At 27.4% G+C, this 10,869-nt stretch overlaps 1 protein-coding gene across 14 annotated transcripts; it reads left to right on the plus strand.

Moving 5' to 3' along the window:
• The first annotated feature begins 7,686 nt into the window (after nt 1–7,686).
• On the plus strand, nt 7,687–10,633 carry LOC120072497 (protein NUCLEAR FUSION DEFECTIVE 6, mitochondrial). Of its 14 annotated transcripts, none has more exons than XR_005480506.2 (5): nt 7,687–8,070; nt 8,141–8,262; nt 8,634–8,672; nt 9,642–9,699; nt 10,215–10,633. XR_005480506.2 is itself a non-coding variant. In XM_039024860.2 (4 exons), the coding sequence occupies exons 1-3, from the start codon at nt 7,907–7,909 to the stop codon at nt 8,651–8,653; spliced, it is 306 nt and encodes a 101-aa protein (XP_038880788.1). In that variant the 5' UTR covers nt 7,687–7,906; the 3' UTR covers nt 8,654–8,672; nt 10,215–10,633. The 14 variants fall into 14 exon arrangements, 8 of the variants coding, with proteins under 8 accessions (XP_038880788.1, XP_038880785.1, XP_038880786.1 ...); XR_005480507.2 differs by having other exon boundaries at nt 10,462–10,633; XR_005480504.2 differs by having other exon boundaries at nt 9,642–9,685.
• The last annotated feature ends 236 nt before the right edge of the window (nt 10,634–10,869 follow it).

Genomic DNA, 10,869 nt, shown 5'->3' on the forward strand with positions numbered 1-10,869 from the left:
CAATTATTTTGGAAAATTGGAGTGCATGGCAAAATTTAAGAGTTCATTGTGGAAAATGGCAAAACCGTCCAAGAATAAGATTTATGGCAAGTTACATGAGATGCATATGACCACAAATTTCTAAATGCCTGATATACCAGTAGAATAAAACACAAGGTCGAGTTATGTATAAGGTGTAGTTGCTGATGTTCCTCAATAACAACTATCTCCAGATTTTGCTCATGTAGTTAACATAGTCTCCATATTTTATTATTTATTTAGATTCTATTTAACCATTTTTTGAATTGATTTCACCTAAATTGAATATCCAGATTTTTCTATCATATATTTTAAATATCCATACCTTATCAAATTTTATTTTATCTAATCAAATTTCAAATTTATTCAAATATTTTAATGGTTTTCATTACTTTTTACCTTATTCAAATCTTTGAATTGTTATTCATAATTTTGTACATATATACATAATAAATTAGTTGTATTTTTTTCATATCCTTGAATGATTAAATTATTTTATATACTATTTTTGTTATTATTTTAACGATTTTCATAATTTTATACCCACATTCTTAATAAATTAGTGGTATATTTCTCATATGCTTAAACGATCTTTTTTGACAAAGTGATATTTCTTTTTTTTTTTTCAAATCGTTAAAATATTCTTCAAAAATTTGTTTATCAATTTTAGCACTTATCATATTATTTTAGTCATGTTTATAAGAGATTTCACCAATTAACTAACATATAGATACACATACAATATAATAGTAATACGAAGCTATGAGATTTAATTTTTTTATATTTACACATACAACATAATTGTATGTGAACTTATGAGATTCTAACCATAATTTTTTTATCTATTATTATAACAAAAGTTTGTATATTCCTGATTTTTCTCCACGATTATCTATCTAAATCTATCTTTTATCATCAAATTTGATTTTGTCTTATTCATTGTCAATTTATTTATACATTTTCTTCTCAAATTTGGTTTTATCTTATTATTTTTTAATTTATTTATACATTTTGTTATCAAATTCAGTTTTTTGTTACCTTCGCTTTTCAAATTGATTCAGTTTTATCTAATTCTTTTTCAATTTTTTTTAAGTATATTTAGAGATTTGTATTCTTATCACGGTTTAACTCTTGTTTTATTTCATATATTTTTTTATATTATTACTATTTATATAATTTATTCTTTTTAAATGTAATATAATAATATAATAATATATCATTGGTATATAAATTTTAATATTCCGAGATCTTGTGAACTTAAATTAATTATCTCAAATTATTGGATTTTGTTTCTTTTTAATTTTGTATTTTAGTGTCAAAACTAATATAATTGAGAAGAAAATCCATTTAAATTTATTTGAAACGAGATTTGAACATTTTGCATTTAAGTTGATAAAAGATTTGAAATTTATAAATTCTAAATTTAAGAGGGAAAAGTATAAGATTCAACCTTACTTGGAATTATATATATATATAAAAAGATAGATTTCATTTTTTAATAATCCAATAAATTTTAATTGAGTTTGAAAGGTCTAGATTTTGTTTTAAAATTAAAATTTAATATAATTCAAATCAATAAAAAGAAAAAATTAATAAAAGGGGAAAAAATATATAACTCTACGGCTACAACTTTGTGTTTTTTTTTTCACCTTTTTTTGTTCGTTCATGAATTTGTAATCGGCAGCCATACAACTCCAATTTTTTTATTTTTTTTTTTCTTCAATCGTTTCTTATTTTCTGTGACAGTGTGCATTGTGATCGCCGATGAAAAGGAAAACCGAAGGTAGAGGTGTTGTGGTTGCGTGAAGAAATTCTCAAATCTCTAATTTATTTTTTAGAGGAAAATCGAAGGAAGATGAGAAAAATTTCAAATCCCTAGTTTTATTTTTTATTTTTTTTATTTGAGGTTTTGGTGGTTTTGGTTTTAATTATTTTTTATTTTCTATGAATACTTAGAGAATGATAGTAAACATATCATGTAGGTGTTGATTGGACTTTTGATAGGCTACAATGGTTATCATGGTAATTGTGTAGTTAAAGTGTATTTGAAGTTTTATGCTTCAACCTATGAACATTAGCTATTTATTTGTACTTGAGGTCAGCTTTGATAATTTATCATTATTATTTTTATTTAATTCAACTTTACCATTTCACAATTTTAAATTTTTTTTGTTATTTTTCTAAATGAAACCTCTAAATTTTCTATTTATCTAGTCAACCCTTGTTTCAAAGTTTGAATCCAAATAAGAAAAGTAATTGTAAATCCTATGTGGATATTAAGTTGGAATTCTCTAATATAAAAACCATGACCCACCATAGTTTTACATATTCTTTCACAAATTCCATTCCATCGCAATATTAATTTCATAAAGATGAAGATTTTAGAAAAATTGCATGAGTTGTTGAGGAAGTGGAGGACAAAGAAAGGACATTTTGTGATTTACGTTGGAGAAGAACAAAAAAGATATGTCGTTTCACTAAAATACTTGTCCTCTATCACTTTTCAAGAATTGTTTAATCAATTTGAAGATGAAATATACTCAGGACAAGATGGAAAATTGATATTGCCATGCTCCACTCGAGTTTTTGAAGAGGTCTTGGATTTAGCTAAATTTAAGTAATTTACCGATAAATCGTACACCCAGTACTTAGATTTCTTAAGTTATTTAGATATCATAGGGTATGAGAATTGGAGTTGAGTAGCATATGAGTTTTCTTTTTCTAATTATATATATTTGTCACTTTATGTTTAACCTTCAAAGATTGTTTGGTTGGAGGCTTTTTTTTCGATATGAATTAACACAAACATACTTATCTCACCATTTGCTTATAATAAGTTATTTTCAAACATATATTTTCCTCTGATAAGTTTTCTTTACACTTTTGAAAATGTCGTTTTCTTCTCTTCTTTATATATATATATATATATATATATATTTATTTATTTTTATTATAATTAATTAACTAATTGACATTAATTTAACAAAAATAATATAATTATTTGTTTTAATAAGACAATAATAATATATTAAAATAACTATTAAACTTATTTTTTTAAAAAAAAAATTAGAATAATCATCAATTTATACTCTAAACATCGAAGGGTTGTATCCATTTAAATTATAATCTAATAATTGTATCAATTTAAACCCTTAATTTTGAGAATTGTATTAATTTAAACTCTAAACTATTAATTGTTTCAACTTAAACCCTGGACTTTCACAGATGTATCAATTTAAACCCTCTATTATATTATTTGGATAAACATCGTGCAATATTTGTATTTTTTTCAATTAATCTTCTAAACTCATATAAACGGATCAATTTAGACTCAAGATTAAGATTTATTTGAAAATTTTCATTTAAATTATAATTGTTAATTTTGTTGAATCAACATTTGTAGAAGTCTACACATGTCTAAAAGTTCTAAGTCGATCCACTTAAAACAATCCATAAGATTAATTGAAAAATAAACATATATTTTTTTTTCAAATTAAATGTAAAAGAATGTGTAAATTGTGATAAATTTATGAATCTTTCGGATTTAAATTGATATATTTGTGAGTTATGAAAGTTATGAGTTTAAATTGATTCAATTATTAGTTTGATGTCTAAATTGGTACAATTCTTAAAGTTGAAAGTTTAAATTAATTATTAGTTTAGGTTTAATTGATACCATCTAAAATACATGATATACTTGCTTGATTCATTTTAGTGGACAAATCTTTACTGAATTGATGTAATTAATGATATTTGTCGAAAATATTAAATAGTTAGTTTTAGTATTGGTTTCTTTTGTGTGTAAGGTTTATAGTATTGGTTATTTTAGTTTAGTACAGGTATGCATTTTTAATAGTCTACTTGTACATAGTTATCCAATTAAAATGATTATTTATTAATTTGCCTATTAAAATTATAGGAAGTTATTACTATAAATTTCATAAAAATAAAAAAAGTAATTTTGGGTTTTTCTATTTATAAGATTTTTCTTAAATTAAAAACATAGTTTATTTTATTCAAAATCATATAAAAATATTTTATTATCGACAATAATATAACTATTGTCAGATGTTATTTTCCATCTATAAAATAGTAAATCAAACCATTTGGGCAACTCAACCTAATACTTGTGCTTGTTCTTGGGCTGGAATTCTTGGGTTTGGTGTGGCTATGGGCTTTGCTACTTAGTTGGGTCTTGGGTCATGAAAAACATTGTGTGCTTCAGCCATACGTTAAGTATTCTTGTTTTGGGCTTCAGCTTGCTTGGACTTTTTTGTATTTCGAGAGTGATTTTTCTTTTCTTTTTCTTTTTTAGAATATTTTGAATTTGATATTAGGTAGACAACCAAATAAATAAATAAGTTACATTTAAATGGTTGTGATTCAAAAATAACTATAGCAAATTTTAATTGCAAAAATAACTAAATCTGTATTTCATGATCATTGTTACTTTTTTTTTTGGGGGGGGCCTATTTTGACATTTTTCCAACCAACCCAATCCTCACTAATACACAACATCCAATATATATATATATATATATATATATATATATACACATAATAATCTTATTCGTCGAACGTTAAAAAAATTGATAAAATAAAAATATTAAGTTGCTAATTTTCTTTATCAATACACATATTCATAGACTTGTATATATGCATGGAAACATGTACTAATCTACATCTATACTTTATTAAAAGAATAATAAAAGGAGATTTTTTTGGTTTGACAAGAGAAATAGCAAATTTTAAATTTTCATTTGGAGAAATAACAAGTGAATATTTGAAGAAATTGTAACTTCAAAATGATATAACTATTAGAAATATAATTATGTTCGATACCAAACCAGTTGTAGGAGTTTCATCGTCTTCATTCCATATGATCATATGACCATTTTGTTCATAGAATCTTGAAAGTCAACTTAAAAACTATCAATCTTAGAACGTCATTGTTGAAAATGATGTTCAAAGTAGAAACAAAAGCAGGGAACACGTGTGCGAGCAAAAAGGTCTCTAAACTGGCGAGGATGACCGTCAAAAGTTAGCCAAGATAATGAAATTCAAGATTGTTGAACCAATGATCGCATACATAAGATTGAGAATGAGAAAAATAGATTTTGAGGGGCCGCTTAGTGAAGAGGATGAGATTTAGGGTTTTTTTTTGTTATATAATAATAATAATATATAAAAAAAACTATATATATGTGTGTTTTAAACATTAAAAGTTTAATTTCCGTTTATATGTTTCGTTTTAAGTACAAGTCATTTTTACGCGTTTCTATATGAAAATTTGAATACATCGAAATATGAAGAAAAAAAAAATCAAATTAATTTGATAACGATATTTATGAGATAATGAAAAAAATATTTAAATGCAATTGAATTTGTAATAAACATTTAAACAAATCGAAAATTAGATAAATAAAATCAATTTTGATAATAAAAGATAAATTCAAATATAAATTGGAGAGAAAAATCAGGAAGTTTTCTATTTATTGTGATTAATTCGTAAGATAAAATATAATTTGATAGTAAAATGTAACTTAAAATATATTTTGGGAATGAAAATTAGGAATGTAGCTCGTTTATTTACAATTACATTGCATTCATAATTTCATTTTCATTTAAGTTTTAACAATTACATTTTATAACTTCATCAACCACAAAACTTGCAAAAGAAGCCTAACTCATTATAGAGGCATAGCAAAAATAGCAAAATTGCAAAAGTGGATACTTATTTGTTTGTCAAAAAAGACAAATTAATGATATAACAGTATAATAAGATGATAATGAATAAAAGGTGATTAAAAAAAATACAAAATTTGATAAAATTTTAATGAAATATACAGTTTGTTAGATGATAATATGTAGAAAATATTAAGTAAAATCATAATCATGATAGAAAGTTTTAATTTGAATTTAAATTAATAAAAAAATGAATAAAGTAATGTAAAATTTAAATATATATTATAAATTAAAATAAAAAATAGTGATAAACAAATAAAAGATTGATTAATTTTGAATATTTTTTAAAAGTTGTTAAATCAAATCTAAACATATATGCAACCGCCAATTCAAAATTTGAAACCAACACATTTATTTCTTAAATCTGTTATGTTCAAGTCTCATGACGGATGATTCCATTTATATGGTATATCTATTGAGAATTAATACACGATCGCAGACGATTCCATTTACACTATATTTCTATTGATAATCTATACACGGTATAACAATTACACAATATTTGGAAAAAATGTTAATCGATCATACTAGGGACAATTTGGAGATTAGAAAAACATATGTCATGTGTGGGACACACTTTTGCCAAAAAATTTATTGTTTCCATTTTTTGACAAAAATCAAAAGACACCCCTCAATTTTACTATTTCCTCCAATTTTCCAAAATTTTTCATCTTTTTGTCCTTATCATTTTTTACTATTCCTTTTTTTTATCTCTATTTGTTTGGTTCAAACCTTCATAACAGATACCTAATCAATGTAGACTCTTTATTTACTTATTTTTGAAATAGTAGCCTATTAAATTTTATTACACAATTTTAAAATTCAAAAGTTAAAAGATACATTTTTCAGAGTTTATATGAAATAATAGAAGTCTATCTAAATGATTAAATTCAAACTCTGCCCTAAAAGTTGAAATTGTTATCCCAGGTCTAAAGTTTTCTTATTTTTCTTGGATTTTTTTTTATAAAATTATTTTTCTTGGGTTTTTTTTAATAATAGAAAGTAGAGGGTAAAAATTATATTTCTTTTATAAAGCTTTTACCTTTACCTATATGTTTTTTTTCTCCTTTTTTTTTTTAAAGTAGTTTAGAGAGTGAAGAAATTTGAATATATGATACCAGTCTTTATTTTGAAAGGAATTATGATATCTTAGTTGATAGTCAACTTGACCAATTGAATTATACTTAATATTTATATATAATTTATCGTGTTCGTTTTTTTAAAAAACTTAATACAAATCTAAATTCTATTCTATACAATTGAAAATTAATGCAAAAATACTAAAAAACGATCTTCTTAATATGTTTGGGAAGGGGTGTTCATGGGTTGGGTTGAAAGACTTTTTAGACCAAACCCAAGTTGTAAATTTCTTAAACCCAAATAATCCTTATTAAAAAATGAACTCAACCCAACCATGAAATATTTGGGTTGGATTGGTTCGGATTAATCGAGTCATTTATTTAAAATTTTTGTTTTAAAAAAAACCAAACGTAAATATGTAAAAATATAATTTAATTATTTTCATATATTGAATTAAGATTAACTACTCAATTTCAATATATATAGGAAAAAATTTCTTTCTAAAATGCAAAGAAACTATTTTTAAGAGTTGTTGAAAAATAAATTATTCAAAAAATATTAGAATTAAATAAAATTAAAATCAATATATGTATAAATAATTGTGCTATAAGTAACAAAAAAAAATTAAAATTAATAATAAATTCGGGTTAGTTTGGATTATATTAGGTGAACCATAAACTAACCCAATTCATAAAATTTTCATTTATTTGAATCAAACCCAACCCAAATGAGTTGATAATCCAACGTTTTAGATTTGGTTGATCGATTTTTTTGGATCATCGGATTTTTTGAATGCTTGTATGTTTGAGAGTAAAAGCCAAACCCATTTTATTTTTCCTTTCCAAAAACTAAAAGGAAGATGGATCCAAGGGTTTTAACAGTAATTAGGTAGGTGTCATCTAAATATTTGGGGCTTATTAGAGTAATATGATCTCCAAGTCCAAGGTTCTGCAGTATGTTAGTACAGTACAAGCGCACACACAGGAATACCTACGCAAAAGCAAAGCAAAGGGCTAAAACCTTAAGAAAACCCCAAGAACCATATTTGCCAAATCCTTGAACCATGTCCTCCGCCGCTGCCATGGCTGCTAGGTCAGCCTTCAGATCAACCTTAGCCCGAGCCCCTATCTCCGCCAGACTTACCAACGGTGCCAAAATGAAATCAGCCCCATCTCCGTTCAGCATCCCCAAGCAGAACCCACTCTCCCAATCCCATCGCATTTTGAGGTAATATTTCGATCCAACTTCTCTGCTTTTTCGAATTTTGTTATGTGTCTGATGGATTTTTGTTTTGAAGGTCTCCTGTTGAGTTGAGTTGCTGTGTGGAATCGTTGCTTCCTTACCACTCTGCTACTGCCTCTGCATTGCTTACTTCTATGCTTTCCGTCTCTCGTCGAAGCTACGGTTGGACTCCTGAAGGTATTTTCCTCCTCTTATTGCTCAATTTCTCTATGTAATTATCTGAATTGAGTTTCTTTTCTTTTTTTTTTTTCCCTTTGAATTGAGTTTTCCGTCTTGTCCTGTTTGGCTTTAGCTATAGGTGTTGGTGATTCTACCTTCCTTTAATGACTAATAAGTTGGTTGGTTCTCATGGTTATCTTATACCCTAATTCAAGGTGGGGGGTTTATTCTTTAGGTGTGTTCAAAATGTGGTTAAGTGAAATGTTCATTGAGAATTTGAAAGAACAAATTTGTTCGTCTGGCTGGATAATGTTTAATTTGCATTTTCGTCAACCCATCTTTTACTCTCTTGCGCGATGAAAGAGTGCACATTGCTTTTCCTTTTGTAGGGCAAGACGATACTATTTGAGGTCTAAGCATCAACGATGGTATGACTGGATTTATTTTTGTCATCGACGTTTTGGAAATTGTGGTAAAATATTACTTGAGTAGATTACGTTAAGAAACCATTCTTTTTGTGATGAATTTGAGCTGAGAGATTCAAACCTTTTGTTCCTATGACTTTATGGAGTTAATGATCGGTCGTGGCTGATGAAATTCCCAACAATTTATTCAGTTCAGATCTCGTTATTTCGCATCTTCGTGTGGAAAATGTTTATTTATGTTCTATTTATCCATTGGATCCTTAAGGGCTTAGACCAATATGAAATTCTGGTTCCATGTTTTGTTGTCAAAGAATTGGAATTCACTGGTGATGATTTAAGTCTTTCTTCTCTTAATGCTCTATGGTATTACCATCTAGCCATTGTCTGAATTTTCAATAATTAGACTCTTAAGAGCTCAATCTTGATAATTTTATTGGGGATGTTGAATTAATAATAGACCATAATAATGAGTCAGTGTGTGAAAAAGGTCAGTTTACTTATGGATTTTCTTTTTCTTTTTGTTCATCGATGGCATTAATTTTAGTAATATGACAAGTATGATATTGATTTCTTCTACCACTCAGATTGCAATGATGATGTATGATGATTGTCGGATGGTTCAAGCACTTGCCCTCAAAAGACAAGATGCTGAAATAAAGTCATGTATTGCTTGTTTTTCATGTGCAAGTAGTTCAGTGACATTGGGTTTTTATAGCAGTAGGAAGAAACAGACTCATAACTGAGTTCGTGTAGGTTGATATGAGTTGGCGAGGCATGATTTTGTTGTATTCACCATTCTCGATGACAGTTAAAATCCTTTAGTTATCCCTACTGTATACATGTTCTTTCTCTTGAAACTTTGGGGACTTTACTTGAGTTCATATCCTTTCAATGTTACTTTCTATAAAATGGTGTTATTACATCATTGTCACCCTGAAAAGTGAAACTTCTACGTTTGTGTTTATGTTGTAGATTCTTGAATGATGAATGCTACTACTGAGCAGGACTTACCTAAGGTAATCAATTTTAGGTTAGCATCCAAGCCTTCCTCCTGCAACTAAAAAGATTATTATGAAGTATGATACGAATATTAACAAGAAATTTTAGTGTGGTGTGCACTAAATGGATCCAGTAGATTACAGTGTAGTTGAAATGAGTCATAGTGCTAAGAGAAAGCAAAGGGGAATAGTTTATGGGTTTATAGAACACATAGAAGGTCCTATGCCAGTACTTCTTGAAACGATGTTATGTAGCTGGTTTACCCACCTAGAACTATATCAAAGAATCAGCCTATATTTTAACATTTTAGAAAGAATTTAGTGCTCCTATAGCTGTTCCTATGACCGATCCCTCATGGCCATTACCTTTCGTGGTGGCCGGCCTTCTTGAAATTTGCTATCAGCCTCCCTTCAGGTCCTTCCCCATCTTCAATCTCATTGTCTAAAATAGGTTTCAAATATAGAATTTCAAGAATGTAACCTTGCATCCATCATCATCTATCTTTTGTGCCTTTATATGTCTAACTCCACATGTTTCTTTCTCTAGGATCGTGAGAGATTGCTCATTGCTGAACTTGGCTAAAGCGACTTGCTGTGTGATTCTTTACTCTTTACATGCCTTAGAAGTCCTAGGGGGTGGACACCTTTACAATTTTCATGCTGGAGGATAACAATTTACATGTTTGTTAATCATATGATGTTTTAGGCATAACGTTTGAACTTTAGATGAGTTGGTTATGCAGTTTTTAGACAATGCTTATAATCTACGTTTTCCCCTTTTTGTTGTATTGTAGATGGATGATTACTGTCTGTTGAGATGCGGTGCATCGATCATAGTTTCAAGAATTTGAATGGAGACTGTAAGATTTTTTTATTAAGATGATACGTGACTTGGTAGATGATTTGAGATTTTCAACTGTAGAATAATATTCTTATGATTTCATAAAACAGCAAGTAATTTCTTCATTTTGCCCTTTTTCTTCCTATGGGAGTTAAGACTCTCCTTCCTCAACCTTCCTCCAAGTTCATAGGAAAGGGTGTCTACTAGATTCTTGGTGTGAAATCATGGTAGCATTTTAGGTGAACTCATTTTGATATTTATTTCTATTTTGAGTATTCAAGACCTAAAAGTAGAAATTTGTAGAAACTTGTTAATGATGATCTCTTGTTTTCATTCGAAAAATCGAAACTGAAGTCTTGGT

This window comes from Benincasa hispida, chromosome 3 (genome assembly GCF_027475165.1).
Source record: "Benincasa hispida cultivar pf3 chromosome 3, pf3_genome.v1.1, whole genome shotgun sequence".
Classification (NCBI taxonomy): domain Eukaryota; kingdom Viridiplantae; phylum Streptophyta; class Magnoliopsida; order Cucurbitales; family Cucurbitaceae; genus Benincasa; species Benincasa hispida.

What these genes read in the sequence shown, in the direction of transcription:
- LOC120072497 (XM_039024860.2), top strand. Translation starts at nt 7,907, where the DNA reads ATGTCCTCCGCCGCTGCCATGGCTGCTAGGTCAGCCTTCAGATCAACC. An exon ending in CAATCCCATCGCATTTTGAG is followed by an intron (nt 8,071 to 8,140) that starts GTAATATTTCGA and finishes TTTGTTTTGAAG; the next exon opens with GTCTCCTGTTGAGTTGAGTT. An exon ending in CTACGGTTGGACTCCTGAAG is followed by an intron (nt 8,263 to 8,633) that starts GTATTTTCCTCC and finishes TTCCTTTTGTAG; the next exon opens with GGCAAGACGATACTATTTGA.